This window comes from Tenrec ecaudatus, chromosome 12 (assembly GCF_050624435.1).
Source record: "Tenrec ecaudatus isolate mTenEca1 chromosome 12, mTenEca1.hap1, whole genome shotgun sequence".
NCBI classification, from domain to species: domain Eukaryota; kingdom Metazoa; phylum Chordata; class Mammalia; order Afrosoricida; family Tenrecidae; genus Tenrec; species Tenrec ecaudatus.
The window spans coordinates 11,617,031-11,633,297 of NC_134541.1; the positions used below are offsets into that span (position 1 = coordinate 11,617,031).

At 54.7% G+C, this 16,267-nt stretch overlaps 1 protein-coding gene across 1 annotated transcript in view; it reads left to right on the forward strand.

Moving 5' to 3' along the window:
- The window catches only part of NFATC2 (nuclear factor of activated T cells 2), a 99,201-nt gene that overhangs the window by 19,319 nt on the left and 63,615 nt on the right, over positions 1–16,267 (forward strand). Inside the window, exons 2-3 of the mRNA XM_075527700.1 lie at positions 2,583–3,615; positions 7,257–7,428. Of these exons, the coding sequence (XP_075383815.1) occupies positions 2,583–3,615; positions 7,257–7,428 (1,205 nt within the window). The remainder of the gene's footprint in view (positions 1–2,582; positions 3,616–7,256; positions 7,429–16,267) is intronic.

Here is a 16,267-nt window from a genome sequence, read left to right on the forward strand (position 1 = left end):
GCAGGGGAAGACAAGGGCTCTGTGAGTGGGGGCGGGCTCCCAGGGCCCAGGGCCTAGCAAGTGCAGATGCTCCAGGGTGGGACGGGGCTGGGGGCTTCTTGAAAAGAGAAACCAGGTCAGCTTGGCTGGCCGAGCAGGAAGGCCAGGTTCTTTCTCTTTGCCCAACAAGCTCTGAGAGACCCTCTGGGGGTATATCGGTAATATCTGCCCCATGAGATCAGCCCAGCTAAACACATGTGTACTTCCTCCAGGCTGGCTCTGAAAGGGCTGGGTGCAACTTCTGGAAGAGTTCCCCTTTCTGATCTGGATCCTTTTGTTGCATTATTCATCGAGTCAGTCACTCCACAAACGCTTATAGCAGGCCTCTAAGCACCAGCTGCTGTGCTGGGTGCGTGGCACACAACAGCGGCCACAGAAGCCCTGCCCTGGCCCCGGAGCTCGGTGCTCAGTGCTGTGCTGGGCTCTGAAGAGCCAGATCGTGAGCAGCTTGGGCTTGGCAGGCTGTGTGGTCTCTGTTGAGCTACTGAATGCCTTGGCTCCAGCTGTAGCAGGTCAGCCAAGAGATTGTGGCTGCGTCCCAATAAAACTTTATTTACCAAGGCAACTGGTGGGCCGGACAGGACCCTAGGGCCGCCGTTGGTTGATGCCTGATCTGGAGTGAGAGTCCCTAAACAGACAAATAGCTGATGTGATGTCAGTTGGTAATAGAGACCCAGGAATAACAATGTAGCCGGGAGTGAGGGGTGGAGAGTGACCGGCCCAGGGGTGGATGGCGGTAGTCTTTTTGATGAGCTATTGGGAGAGGGTGTTGGCTAAGCAAACACATGAAGGCATTGGGAAAACTGGCCATACGAAGACCCTGGGGTCGGCGTTTTCAGACCGTGGGAAGAGCGGGTGGAAGTGTGCAGAGGCAGAAGCATGCCCGATGTGAAGTGAAGGTGTCTGTGGGCCTGGCTGGGAATGGACTTAGGACAGTGTGGGGAGAGGCAGAAACAGACTGGCAAGGGGACAAGCTATGTTAAAGACGCTAGGTCCCATTTCAAACCTTGACAAATGGACATTTCAAAAGGATGCCGGGTGGAGAACGGACAGTAGGGACTAACAGGGCCACGGACCAGAGAGAAGGTAGCCATTGCAGTGGTCCACATGGGGGGTCAGAGGGATGGTTGTTGAGTCAGTTTGATTAATGTTCAGACAGTGGAGCAGTCAGGCTGTGTTAGGTTTGGGCACGAGGTGAGACAGACGGAAGTCAATGCTGAGCCCAAGGGACTGTCGGGGGAAGGGACCCTTAGTGAGGTGTGGGGGGGCTGAGGGATGAGGGACAGAGGGTTGGCAGGAATGGATGCTTCCCTCGATCATGCTTCCCCTGGGGGTGACACTAACTTCACAGCTTCCTCACACAGTCGGTGAGCTTGGATCCGTGTGTGAGCAACGGGGTGCGTAGGTCAGCAGGACGTGGCGTGCATGAGAAGAAATAGACACTGGGTTTGGGAGGTCAGACGGTGGTGATGGCGTCAGTCTGTCTGCCTGAGGATGCTCTCTAGCACTGAGACCCTCAAGGGGGAGGTGGAATTCCGAGGGAGATGGCCCTGCCATGCCAGCAAGGTCAGCTGACGTGCCCTGGTTTGAACGGTGGGGGGATTCGACTTAACCATAGCACCGTCCTTTGGGCACCTGGCTCCTTCGTAGGATTTGTGACCTTGCCGGCTCCCTCTCTGAGTGAATGGCTTCCTCTCCCTGGGCCTCTGCTTCCCTGTCCGTACAATGACCCAGACGGGTGGGGAGTCAGAGCCCTGGTTAAGCAGTGAGCCCCCAAACACAGAGCTCCATGGGACCCCAGCCTGTGCAGTCGCCTCTGCCGTCTGCTGCTGTCCCATTCCCTCTGTGGGAGTAACAGGGCTGTCCCGGAGTCGGGGTTTTCAAACTGGGGGGTGGGTCATGGCCCATGGGTGGGCTAGGAAATCCAATCTAAAAGGCCACCTGGGGTGGGGGTAGGGGCAAAGTGTCTCTCAGGTAGCATGGGTAAGTATTGTTTGTGGGCCTCTCTGATGGTGTGAAGGGGCCCAGGTGGCACCACAGTGGTTACAAGTTGGGCTGCTAACCACAAGGTCAGCAGTTCGAAACCACCAGCCTCAAGATGGGAGAAAGATGAGGCTTTCTACTCCTGTAAAGATTGACAGTCCCGGGAGCCCACAGGGGCAGTTCTACTCTGGCCTGTAGGGTCCCTGATGAGTTGGAATCCACTCGGTTAGAAGTGAATTGAGCGAGTGACGGTGTGAATTGAGAGAGTGAAGGTGTGAATGGAGGGTCTGGTACCTCCAATGCCTTTCTTCTAAGGTGGCATTTAAAAGCCACTTGGAAGCCGCTCCCCCACCCCTCGGGCACCCTGGGCTCTGTGCACCCGCTCTATGTAAGGCAGGGAGACAGAGGGCCCCCGATTCCCCTCTGTCAGGCACGGGGGTTTGGAATGGTGGGAACTGAAAAAGCCCGAGGAGCCAGCACCTGGCCCCTGACTGCTCTGCTTCGAGAATTCTGTTTTAGAGGCTTAAAAAAGACCCCTCCCTCCCCCCTTCTCTTTCCAGAAGAACCGAGTGCACATAAGGCCGTCGGCCCACCCTCCGGACTCCCGTACCCCGATGAAGTCCTGGACTTTGGCCTCAAGCCATACAACCCCTTCGCCAGTCTCTCTGGCGAGCCCCCAGGCCGATTCGGAGAGCCGGATAGGGTGGGGCCCCAGAACTTTTTGAGCCCCGTCAAGCCAGCGGGGGCCTCGGGCCTGAGCCCTCGCATCGAGATCACTCCGTCCCACGAACTGATGCAGGCAGGGGGGCCCCTCCCCGTGAGAGACTCTGGCCTGCTGGTCGAGCAGCCGCCCGGGCCGGGCACCACCGCCAGCCCGAGGTTCACGCTGCCCGTGCCCGGCTTTGAGGGCTACCGCGAGCCGCTTTGCTTGAGCCCCGCTAGCAGCGGCTCCTCTGCCAGCTTCATTTCCGACACCTTCTCCCCCTGCACCTCGCCCTGCGTCTCGCCCAATAACGGCGGGCCCGACGACCTGTGTCCCCAGTTTCAAAACATCCCTGCTAATTATTATTCCCCCAGAACGTCGCCAATAATGTCACCTCGAACCGGCCTCGCCGAGGACAGCTGTGTGGGCCGCCACTCGCCCGTGCCCCGTCCGGCCTCCCGCTCCTCGTCGCCCGGCGCCAAGCGGAGGCATTCGTGCGCAGAAGCCTTAGTGAGCCCGCTGCCCGGAGCCTCGCCCCAGCGCTCCCGGAGCCCCTCGCCGCAGCCCGTGCCCCACGCGGCCGCCCACGACGACGGCGCGCACGCCGGGTACCCACTCACGGCTGGCTCCGCCATCCTCATGGACGCCCTGAACAGCCTCGCGGCGGACTCCCCGTGCGGGATCCCCCCCAAGGTGTGGAAGACCAGCCCCGACCCGTCGCCCGTGCCGGGGGCTCCCGCCAAGGCCGGCCTGCCCCGCCACGTCTACCCGGCCGTGGAATTCCTGGGGCCCTGCGAGCAGGAGGAGCGGAGGAGCTCCGGCCCCGAGTCCATCCTGTTCGTGCCCCCGACCTGGCCCAAGCAGCTGGTGCCCGCCATTCCCATCTGCAGGTGAGCGGCCCTTTGGAACCGTCCACTCAGGTTCCGTTTCAAGGGGAGGACTTGGGGCGTGAGCCTGGGGTTTGGGGAGACGGGCTGGGCTTAAAGCCTGGCTCTGCCCCTCCCTGGCTGTGAGACCCGGTGCGCACACCTGTGGGCTGGGTATGCAGGGACGCAGCAGGTGGTCGAGGTGGTCACAGTGGGCTTGCTCAGGGGCCACTGGTTGGTCCATTCATTTCCTCACGGTTTGTCAAGCCCCTCCTCCTCTGCTGTCCTGACGGTCAAGTGGCGGATACAACGGTGCCTCCAGGGAGTTGACGTTCTAGAAGCAGGTTGCCCGCTGTACTGCAAGACACCCATCTAAGAAGAAAGGCGGCTTATCTGATTGACATCTGCCGTCACCTCAGCCCTGTGCTTAGTGATGACTCTCACCGCTCTCCCTCTCCCTCATTCTCTCTCTCCCTTACTCTCTCTCACTCTCTCCCTTACACTGTCTCTCATTCTCTCACTCACTCACTCACTCACTCACTCACTCACTCACTCACTCACTCACTCTCTCCTTTACACTCATTCACTCTCCCACTCACTCTCACTCACTCTTTCACTCACTCTCTTCTTTACTCTCACTCACTCACTCTCACTCACTTCCATCGAGGCGATTCTGACTGGTGACTTTTGAGGGCAGGGTGGAGCTGCCCCGGCGCAGAGGGTTGAGACTTTCTATAAAGAGTTTCCATGCTCTACGAGATAGGTGCACCCACACCTCATCTGATAGTCTTCAGCTGAAAGCCAAGCTCACTACCACAGAATCACTTCTGACTCCAAGGGACTCTGGTGGTGTGGTTGTTTTGTGCTGGGCTGCTAACCACAAGGTAGGCGGTTCGAAACTACCAGGTTCTCTGGGGGAGAAAGACAGGCTTTGTACTCCCATCGAGAGTCATGTCTCAGAAACCCACAGGGGCAGTTCTACCCTGTTCCATATGGTCACTAGGACGGCTGTCCTCAGGGAGCTTAACATCGTGGCAAGTTTGGAAGCAGCATCTGTAAACTTTGGGTCTCCCAGGACTGGCTTTGGGTTTCAGTTCTGCCATTATCATTCTGAGGCCTGACCCATGGCCCAAGCCATACCAAATTCCCTGCTATTCAATCAATGCTGACTCAGAGCGACCCAATTGGACAGGGAACAAATGCCTCTGTTGAATTTCGGAGACTGCAACTCTTTACAGCAATAGAAAGCCCCATCTGTCTCCTGAGGAGCATCTAGTGGTTTTGAACAGCTGACCTTGCGGTTAGAAACCCAATGCCTGGTAGGCATTGCTAATCAATCAGGATCCCTTTTTTTCCTTGAGCATCTTCTATGCTGCATCCATGGCAGACATCGCTAATCAATCAGGACCCTCTTTCTCAGTGAGCACCATTCTAGACCTATGAGATGAGATGACTATAACTTCCTGGACTGACCTCATGGTGCCTTTTTAAGGGTTGGGTGAGAAGGCGCATGTCAGGTGTGTGGCAAAGGGCCTGCATGTAGTAAGAACTCCAAGAAGGACTTCTGGTTGAAAAGCGCTGAGGTGGGAGTGTGAGCTGATGCCAGCCTTCAGCGCAGTGGAAAGGATGGTCCTTACCAGCGTGTAAGGATGTTTGCTGTCTGCCAGACACAATCCATTGAAGTCTCCCATAAACCTGGTTTGGTACTGCTTTTAATCTTCATTTTGATAAGAAAGCTGAGGCCCACAGCAGTGAAGGGCAGGCATTATTTTCTCCACCTTAGGATGAAACATCTGAAGCCTTTTGCTGTTACGATGATCTCAGTGGTCTTCAAGCTATTTTTGCTTTTGGAAAGTAGAAACCCCCTTTAAAAATAATAATAATTTTGAGTTGAGGATCAACTCAAACGAACCGAACCAAACTTACTGCCACCGAGCTGCTGCCGACTCAGAGCGACCCTAGAAGACAGGGTAAAGCTGCCCTTGTGGGTTTCCGAGACTGTAACTCTTTACCAGGAATAGAAAGCCCCATCTTTTCTCCTGTGGAGCAGCTGGTGGTTTAGAACTGCTGACCTTGAGGGTAGCAGCCCAACACATAACCGCTCCACCACCAGGGCTCCTCAACACGGAAGAAGGTAGAGCCACTCTGACTGATGTCAGCCTGAGGGTGGTCAGGGGCCCTGTCCACCAGGTCTTGCTCATTCTGATGTCAGATTAAAATAGAAGGTCGGGAGAGTCCATTGGCATTTCTCCAGCCTGGGTTCCCAGGAAACTGGCACTATGGTAAATCAGTCATTGGTGTCCCCATCTCCAATAAAGAAAAAAGAGTTTGGGATTTAATAGAAGTAAAGAGGTTCCCATGTGCAGCTCCCCTCAGCCAGGAGTGGGATATTCTCTTGGGCCTGTTTTATTCAGTTATTCAGTAAGGTAGGAGATAGTGTGTGGAGGTACAGATGGAGCACGAGGCGGGGAGTCCAGAGGCACGAGTGGGCGCTTTGGTGTGTCTTGTTGAACGACCATGAAGAAATGTCTTTTTGTCCTCGGAGGCTTAAGGAATCCTCTCAATCAGGGCTGGGGAAGTGCCAAGAGCCATTTGGGCACTTGTTACATCATGCGTGGGCCATACCGGTCAAACATTTAATGTACTCACCCCTCATGTGATGGCTGGCACTGCTCTTCGGTGTTGAGGGGTGTGATGTTAGCTGCTATTAACGATGCCCAGGCCCTATCCAGCCCACAGGCTGGATGCTACCCCTGCCCTAGAGGGACCTCCAAGACCTCAGCCAGCTCTTAAGTGTCCTAGTTCTAACCACTCACCGAGTACTTACTGTGTGTCCTGCGTGAGAGTCTAAGAGAAAGTGAAACTGGATTCAAACTTCAACACAGGCCTTCGAAGAGCTCAGGCTTCACATGCGAAGCTGTGACAATCTACAGGAAACAAAGATTTCGCTGAAATATAGTACAGGGAAAACAATGATAGTAAAACGATGTATCCATTCCTTGTTGTCCTATGCTCTTTACATCACCTCAGTACCCTCGTGCTCCAACAGAGGGCCCAGCTATTTGGCTAAAGTCGCATGGGTAAGTTAGTGGTGGAGCTGGGACTTGAACTTGGTTGTGGAACCGAAGTCACGTTCTCACCTTTCCTCTCCATTTGACATTCGTGATCTGAGTGTTTGGACCCATCTGTACCCAGACTAGACACCGCTCTGGTTTGTTGTTTTAAACCTGACCTTGAGACTTTCTTTAACACGCCCCTTTTATGGAAACCCTCACCGTAGGCACCAACTCTCAGATGCCATCTGGCCCATCGACCACCACATGGTTCTAGGGACACGAGGATGAGTGAGGTGACCTTAGTTGCCCAAAGTCACACAGCGAGATCGGGGCACACGCAGGTCCCCGGAGGCCTGTCTCCGTGTACTTTTGAGGGGCCGAAGTTGGAGGTTCTCAATGTCCAGCGTAAGAGAAATTTCAGCATGTTAGACACATGACACAACGAACCTATTTTGACATTCGCTTCCTGAATTGAGATGACAGTTAGCTCTTTGTCATTAAGATGGAAGAGAAGACAAAAAGTCGCCCATCCCCGATGTGATTTCCCGAGGAGGGTCCATTTACGTTTATCGTCTGGATAGTACATGACCGATTCTCTTCTTCCCTCAGCATCCCTGTGACGGCGTCTCTCCCTCCACTCGAGTGGCCATTGTCTAGCCAGTCGGGCTCCTATGAGCTGCGCATTGAAGTACAGCCCAAGCCACATCACCGGGCCCACTATGAGACCGAAGGCAGCCGGGGCGCCGTCAAAGCTCCAACGGGCGGTCACCCTGTGGTCCAGGTAGGGATGTGAATTTTTCGTCTTCCGTGTTCTTCATTTGTCTCTGGGGCTCACTTCTGCGGAGCCGCTGTTGAAGTGTGTGTTGGCACCTGGCGGATTTGGGATTACCTCAGTGCCAGGAGGGAATCTTCTTCTGCACAGCAAGAGAAGTGTCCCCTGGAGTTGTAGAAGGCTGGGATCAATGTGCTTGCTTAGGGGATTGCGACCCTGTCTTTCCCACTAAGCCCTTGCTGGAGGGTGTGTGTTGCGGAGACACTGCCACCTGCATCTTGGGCAGGGGTCCTCAAACTACGGCCCGCGGGCCACATGCGGCCCGCCGAGGATATTTATCCAGCCCCCTGGGTGTTTTTGCCCCGGTTTGTTTTTTACTTCAAAATAAGATATGTTCAGTGTGCATAGGAATTTGTTCATAGTTTTTTTTAAAAAACTATAGTCCGGCCCTCCAACAGGTCTGAGGGACTGTGAACTGGCCCCCTGTTTAAAAAGTTTGAGGACCCCTGATCTTGGGTCTCAGTTTCAGATGAAAAGTCAGTCCATTAGGGACAAGCAGCAGTGTGCTCTTCCAAATTCGGAGAAGTCGGAAAAAGTGAAAGCTGGGCCCAGTCAGACCCCCTAAAACAGCGGTTACAAGCCTTCCTCACGCCGCCTCCCTGTCCTACAGTTTCTCATGTGGTGGTAACCCCCCCTAACCATAACACTCTTTTCATTGCTACTTCATCACTGTCATTTTGCTGCTGTTACGAATCGGGCAACCCCTGTGAAAGGGTCGCTTGGCCCCCCAAAAGGGTTGCGACCCACAGGCTGAGAACTGCTGACCTAAAACAACCATGGTTAACATTTGACATATTTCTTTTTCCCTTTCTTTCTTGACTCACAGACACGGCCTTCTCTATTTCCATATACGTGTGTCTGTCTTTGCCGGATGCTATTCTAGTGGCTGTGTAGTTGTGTGTAGACATCGCTGTGGACGTATGCCTTGCGTCTGTGCTTTTTTATTTAATCTGGAACTAAAAAAAACACAGGGAGGCATGTTCTGCCTGGCTTCCCTTTTTCCCTTCCTCCAATAAGTGCAATATTGCTCTTAGTTGTATCGGTGGGTTGAGTAGGAACTGTAGACTGGTTCAGTGAGCCAGGACATCAATTTATTTCAATGAACTTTTTGATTTTGCTGCAGTTGCCTTTCAGTGGGTTCGTTCTGTGATTTTTTAAAAAACATTTTATTAGGGGGTCATACAACTCTTATCACAATCCATGCACATACATACATCAATTGTATAAAGCACATCCCTACATTCTTTGCCCTAATCATTCTCAAAGCATTTGCTCTCCACTTAAGCCCTCCGCATCAGGTCCTCTTTTTTTCCCCTACCACCCCGCTCCCCCCACGTTCTGTGATTAAAGACCTCCGTTCTTCCTTCACAGTGCACATCGCATCCCCCCGCCCTCCCACCCCCAGCTGCTCTGTTCACAATAGCTAGAAATTGCCTAAGCGGAACCTAGCACATTCACAGGCAAGAATCAGACCCCCAAATCCTCCACAGATGATTTGCATATATACTCCTGGAGTTAAATCCTTCTATGATCATATTAGGGACTTACAGATCCTGGCCGTTGTTAATTTTGACATCTCGGCTCCTTGGGGTCTGTGTCTGTTGGTTGTGTCTCTCTTGGGCCCCGGGTCACACTGCGCTGCTTTGTTGCATGTCTCGTAATTGTTGATGGCGTCGTGACGTGGCGGTATACACAGGGCATTACGGAGACTCGGAATTTTGTTTCTTCCTCCAAAGGCCAGCTCAGTTGTGGACAGAGCGCTTCCACCCCCATCAGCCGACAGGGCCCTCCTGGACCATAACGTTGTAGCGAGAGGATAGTGAGATGGGAGTTCTTTTTGCCCGGGCTGGGTTCCAGCTCCTGGTGGCTGCCTGTGTGTGGCGCAGCAGTACGCATGGCCCGCCTGTGTCATCCTGGCGGTCATGGTGTGTTGGAGTCCACCGCTGTGGCTGCCACATCAGTCGGTCAGCTCCTAGAGGGCCTGCTTCATTTTGCGGGCGCGCTGCTTGCAGACACACGACGCCAGTCCTTCTCTAGCCGTTGGTCTTTGCAGATGATGTGTCCAGATTTGCCATCCTCACATCTGGGGCACATTCTGGTTGTGTGTCTTCTCAGACCGACCGGCTTGTCCTTGTGGCAGCCCATGGTAAGCTCAGTACCCCTTTGCCAACGTGGCAACTCAGATGTGTTCATGGCTTCTCTGGCTTCCCTTTCCACGGCTCAGCTTTTGTTCTGACTGAGCAGGCCCGGTTCCAAGTGCTGTGACCTGGCTGACATCCTCACAAGAGCCCCGGGAGGCAGATGACAAAGAGCTGAGCAAGCACCTTGTTCAAGGTCAGAGAGGAAGTGGCGGACCCAGGAGTGCCTGGTTCTGTTTGCTGCACCATTTTCCTCACCCCCCTACCAGCGTTCCCTGCCTCCTCTTCCTTGAGCAGAGAGAGAACCTGGTGGCCAGGGCTGCCCACTTCCTGCCTACAATTACCGACCCCCTTCCCACACCAGTTTTCTCAGTTCACATCCGCCAACACACCCATAGGAGCCCCAATCCCAATTCCCAGGGAGTCTTTCGTTAGCCTTGGTCGTAGGGGCCACTGTTAGCTTGTGGCTGGGGGAGTTGGTCTGTGTGTACTTCAGGCTAATTCCACTCATTCACTGGAGACTGGGGCCATGGAAGTTTCTAGAACGAGGAATGCACTGCACTGGCTGTCCAGTCATGCCGGGCACTCACGGCTCCCACTGGCAGCTCTCAAGGGCCTGTCTCTCTTGTCCCTATAACTTTGAAGAACCAGCAAGTGGTTCATACATTTCATTAACCAGATCCTCAGGAGCCTCAAGTGGAGACTTGGTTTCTCATTCCTCTGATAAGACCGTGTCCTCTTTCAAATGAGATGTATAAACCTCTTATACAGCTTCAGCATAGAAGCATCAATTTTTAAAAAAGCGAATTTCTCTGAAACGTGAAGTGGCCAGTAGCCACGGAGTGATCTTGCTTGTACCCTCCCGGTGGATGCGAAACCCCTTTTGAAATCGGGGGTCCCCAGGAGCTGCCCTTTTCCTTCCCTGCGTTGTTTGGGGCCTGGCTGCGCCCGCTGGTTTCTGTGAGCCCCTTCCTCCTGACCTCTGTATCGGGTCCCTAGTCCTGTGCCGGGCAGCAGATGGCTTTTCCTTTTTCAGTGTTTGGTCTCCACCCTTGTCATGCTCTGAGAGTCAGTTAAAAGAAAAATCCTGCCTCGTGGCTTGACGCCTCCTCTTCATGTGAAAACGGAGTGAATGTCAGATGGCTTGGCAAGCTCTCCTGAAGGATGCATGTAAAAACCACAAACATATGTCACATTTACGGGGAAAAAAAGGTGTCGGGTAAGTTCCCACCCCGGGGGACCCCTGTGTGAGCCCGATGAGCGTGGTGCCCTGCAGGGCTGTCAGTGGCTGATTTGGGGGCATGGAGACCATTGGGCTTCCCCTTGGAGGTGGGGCTGGCGAGGTGGACTTGCAACCTGTTGGTGAGTAGCCAGATGCCTTTAGTCACTCTTAGCTGGTTTTCGGTCCTTGCGTGTTGCTGGAGAACGTTCTTTGCAAACCCGAAATGCTTTTCAAGTTCTATCCCATTGGCCATTCGTTTGGAAATGTTTCATGCAGACAGATATTGTGACATGTCCCAGGCGCTATGTGACACACAACTGGGTGAGGTCGACGTAGGTCCAACCCCGACGGACCCCCAGACAGGGTGTCGTGTTTGTTGCTGAGATATGGCTGGGTGGGTGATGGAGGGTGGCTTGAGGGCGGCAAGGTGAGGTGATCTGGGATGATTGGCAGTCGGATGCCTAGACTCTGAGGCCAGACACTATCCATTGGGTTCAACAGCTCGGAGTGACTGCCACCATCACCGACCTCATGGAGAGGTGTCTTTGGAAGACCTGCTTTAGAGGGAGGGCCTCTCTGCGGAGGTGACTAACAGCTGGAGGCCAGGAGCGAGTGATAGAGCCAGCAGGGACACACATATGACCCTTCTCTCTCCCTTAGTGGTTCCCAGCACATGCAAAGGCCCTGTGGCAGGGGAGGGAGAGCTTGGCGTGTCGGAGGGAACTTGCTGTGGAGGTGGTGGAGTAGATGGGCCAGGCTAGGCAGACTCACAAGCATGTGCAGTGAGGAACTGAGTGTGATCCCAGCACAAGGGGAAGGGCACGTCAGGCTGTGAGCAGGGGGTAGGGGGAGAGTGGCGGTGATTTCAGTGTCTTTGTGATTACGCAGCTGCTTCTCGGTGGCTGGGCTAGAGAGTTTGCCAGGCTGTGACAGGTGGCCAGGTGAGAGGCCACAGTGGTGAGGGCCACTTGGCAGTGGAGGTGGATCTGTGGCCTAGAGGGCTTGGTGTAGGCTTGGCTGCAGGAGGGTCGGGAGCACTTGGTGGGTGTCTCAGCAGGGTGGTTGGTGGAGCTGTGGGCCAGGCTGGGAAGATTGGGGAAGGAGTGATTTTGGGAGGGGGAGGGTTGGGATATAGAGAGTGTGGAGCTGCTTAGGAGGTGGGCAGGCCAAGCTGTTAAAAACGTAGTTGGATGTATGAGTCTGGGCTTCAGAGGCACCGTCCCGGGAGTTTGTAGCTTACCCCAAGACCACATGCTCAGTCACCAGGGGGCTTAGTGAGCCCCCACCGGTAAGGATTTATTCCTCATGCCCACAGTACCAGCCTGTGTCTCCCCCAAAGCAGCAGACTAAAGCTGGAACCATGGAAGAGACGAGAGATACCCGCACCTCCAGGCAGTTAGTGGAAATGACCGACTTGAGCCCATGTCAGGCAGGAACAGCGAGTGGTGGGGATCAGAGCATGTCGGAGTGTGTGCCTTGTCCCCAGGCAGCCCCCCTTTGTCACGCCTTGTGGGAACGTGGCCCAGGTGTCACTGGACTTTCCAGTTTTTATCCAGAGTTGCCGGACGTCTAGATCTTGACGAAACCTCCCTGGTTCTTTTGGTCTTGGCTGCTTCGTCCAGCTTTCAGTTAGACTGGCTCAGCGCTGCCCATTCATCTCCTCCGGGGGCAAATAAGGGCAGACGCCTTCGAGGGTTACCAATAAAAAGGGAGATTAGAGAGAAGGTGTGTTTATCCAGCCTCCACGAATTAGTCGGCAGGGAGAAGTGCCCTTCACAGCCTTGCAGGTGATTTCGCTTGTGGTGTTGGGGCCTGTGGTGTTGCTGCTGACGCGTAGCAACCCTCTGGCACTGAGTCATGGAATGCAGGTGGGCTGCTAGCTGCAAGGTCAGCAGTTCAAAACCACCAGTCACTCCGAGGGACAAAGATGAGGTTTTCTACCCGTCAAGAGTGACAGTGTTGGAAACGCACAGTGGGGCCGCTCCACCCTGTCCTATAGTCTCTAGGAGTCAGCGTTGAATACGTGGCAGAGAGGGGGACAGAGCAGGGTGCCCACGACTGGGATCTTTACAGAAGCAGACAGCCTCACCCCCTGTGTGGGTGGCTGGTGGCCTTGAACCACTGAATATTCCGTTAGCAGCCGAGCACTGAACCACCAAGACTTCATTGTTCTCCGAAAAAGCCCCAAATTGCGTGGAGGCAGAACAAGTCCAACAATCGACGTTCCGAACCGTCAGTAGTCGTACACCAGTTAGCTGCTTAAGTCCCCTCGGAAGAGCCACCCGCCTTTCGGTGAAACCTCGCCTCAGTCTATTTTTAGGAGTGGTCACTGGGGTCCTGAGGGGGACAACGCTCCCATTCAAAGGCGGCTCCGCAGGACGGGGCTGGAAGCGTTTCCATCCTGCCCCAGCGTGCGGGGGGACCTCACAATGGTCCAGTGAGAGTGGCCTTGTAACGGCACCTGACCCTGAAACTGTATTCCTGTCCCGGAAGTCCAGCCTGGGACACTTCCGGGAGTGTGTGTGTGTGTGTCTCTTGTGCTGAGGCGGCCACTCTTGGGGAGCCCTGTCTCATGGGATAGGCTGTCAGCAGACAGAAGGATCAGAAAACCACCTTTCTGCAGAGTTTCGACAGAATGTAACACGGCCCGGCCACAAGGTTCCCCTTCAAAGAAAGCACTTAGGATTCTTTCTAGCAGATGTTTCAGACACGGGGTGGGGATGGGGATTCCGGAGAAAGGGTGGTGCCTTTAGGAAGAATTCCGCACACTTGTAGAAACCTGATCACTGGTCTATCCGGGTAACTGTAACACCTATGCTGGGCCCTGAGTTGGGGGCAGTAGCAGCCCTGTCCACCTCCCCTCCACCCCCCAAGCCAGCAGATGCCGTCAGTCTCCAGACTCCCACCTTTGTAAGGTTGGCTACTTTGGGCCAGAATTTGGCAGCCCCATTGGGTTTCAGCATGTGTGCTCTCTGAAGCTTGGGTTATGCTCTTAAGTAGCTAACCACATGGTCAGTGGTTCAAATCCACCAGCTCCTCCTGGGGAGAAAGATGAGGCTGTTTACTCCCGTAAAGAGTTACAGTCTTGGAATCCCACAGGGGCAGTTCTACCCTGTCCTATAGAGTCGCCAAGAGTCAAAACTGGCTTAATGGCCATGAGTTGGGGGGCTATTTAGAGAAAGGGAAGAAAGGTGTCGGGTGAGGTATCCCCTTCCCGCTGGGAGAAGCTGCGGCAGCACTTCTGGCGATTGGCCAGCCCGCCGGCTGCTGCTAGACTAATGAGGTTTTGAGCTTGGTGAGCTGTCCGTGTTCCCCCTCACTCCCTTTTTTAAGACCTGAAACAGGAAGTAGATCTTGCTGATGCTAATTTGTGCTGACAGACAGGCGCTGCTGCCTTTGCTTCTGTAGAAGGGTCCCTTCAGAACCTTCCTAAAAGGGGAGAGTAAAAAAGGCACTGAGACGGTGGGCTGATTGATGGAGGAGAGACTCCCGAGGGGGTTGGGGGCTCTCGTCACTCATTCATTCACCGGTCCAGAATGTGTGCTGAGCACCTACTGTGTGCCAGGCAGACTGCTCAGGCTTGGCGGATGCATTGGTATAAGGGGGAAGATGCCGAGGGGGGGGGGAACCAGCCCCCACAACCAATAAGGTCCTGCGGATCGATTGTGTAATTGAAAGCAGTAAATAGACAGAAAGTTCTGGGTGCTCACCTGTGCTATGAATCCAGGTCAGGGAGAGAAAGAGAGAAGGGTGTGGAAGAGGGGGAGAGGGAGAGAGAGAGAGAGAAAATCTATTGAATAATGTGTTTATATGGTCTCGGAATATGCAGACCTCATGAATTACATATGTCACAAAGTGGGCAGCATCTTAACACTAGAGGTCCCTGAGCTTATTGGGGGGAAACAATACCTAATATCAGCACTGGGGGCCGGCAGGGGAGTCGGCTGCCCTTTGAGCAGGCCGTATTGTCAGAGGATCCTTAAGGCAGCACTATTACAGGAGGACATAGTGGAGATGATTTTTAATTGGGAGAAAGTGATTGGGACTCATCTTGCACTCACAAACGTGAAGGCCCCCTCCCCCACCAGAATGCTGGCCTCCCAGGCTGGTCATCAGGAGCACAGCGAACGTGTCTGCATCCACGCTCTTCCTGGTCCTCAGCCTGACCGGAGAGGTCCAGGCAAGACAGGCTGGTGGTTGGGCCAGGGCAGTGGGTGTGGGTGAGAAGCTTCAGATTCTGTGAGCATTGTGAAAGCCGAGTGGCCAGGTGATGGGCAGGCTTAGGTCTTGGGGTTGGGGGTGGGGAGGTGGGGAGACCCTCCGTCTGTGTGAGGTGTGCCCTGGGAAAGGCCCTGGAGTCTCGGGGTTCAGTGCCCGGCCCTTCTTTTCAGCATCTCCTAGGGTGCCTCGATCCCAGCCCCTTCATCTGAACATTCGGAATGGCGCTGCTGTTGGGGAGAAGCTACACAGCAGAACACACACTCAGTCGGGTTTCCACTTGCACAGTTCAGCGACTCTGAAGACTACTATCTCTTGGGGTCTCCGTGCTCGCCCATCTTTCCCGAGTTGTCCCTCATGTCCCCCCTCCCCACACTGCCATCAGCACATCAGGCCCCTGAGGTTCTTCTCTAACTCTCCCTACCCGCCCAGTCTCTCTCTTTGCACCCACAGGAGCCTTGGTGGCCCAGTGTTGAGACTCTGGGCTGCTAACCAAAAGGCCGGGGCTCGAACGCCCCGCAGCTCCCCTGCAGCAGTCTGCGTCCCTGAGCATCTGCATCCTGGTCAACCCTGCGGGGTCCTTCTGCCCTGCCCCATTGAGCGGCTGTGACTCAGAGTCCGAGCCCCGGAGGAGGGCTTAGCTGGAGTTTGGCTTGGCCGCCACTTGAAAGACCCAGCAGAGCCTACAGACCAGACCTTGTGCATCTGCAGGCCAGATGTGTGGCCCCTTGCGTGACCTTGGCTGAGGCCCCTCAGAAGGGCCGGTTCTTCTGTGCCAAACAGACTAGAAAGCAGGGCATCCTGGGTGGGGTTGAGCATGATGAGGGCTGGGGAGCTCAGGTGTGTCTGTGGTATACCATCTCTACCTCACACACCAGTGTTGCCCAAGAAGTGTCCTCAGCCCACACTAGGGGGTCAGTTGTCATGATTGGCCACTGAAATCCCATCACCCCCTGCAGGTAGAACACAGGAGGCAGATAGAGAAATAAGCTGTTCTAGAGGGTGAGTCTCAGTGAGGAACTTTCCCTGTTTGTTGCCATCGTTGGGGACATATTGAAGCGTCACGTCTTCGCTGGACCTTGTTTTGGCTGTGAGGGTACCCTGATGAGAGCCAGGCTCGCGGACACTTGTTGTGTGCTCCCTTGGGGGCCCTGGGTCCGCCTCAGAAGCAGGGAGTGTGGGGATACATTACACCTCTCAAGTTACAGGC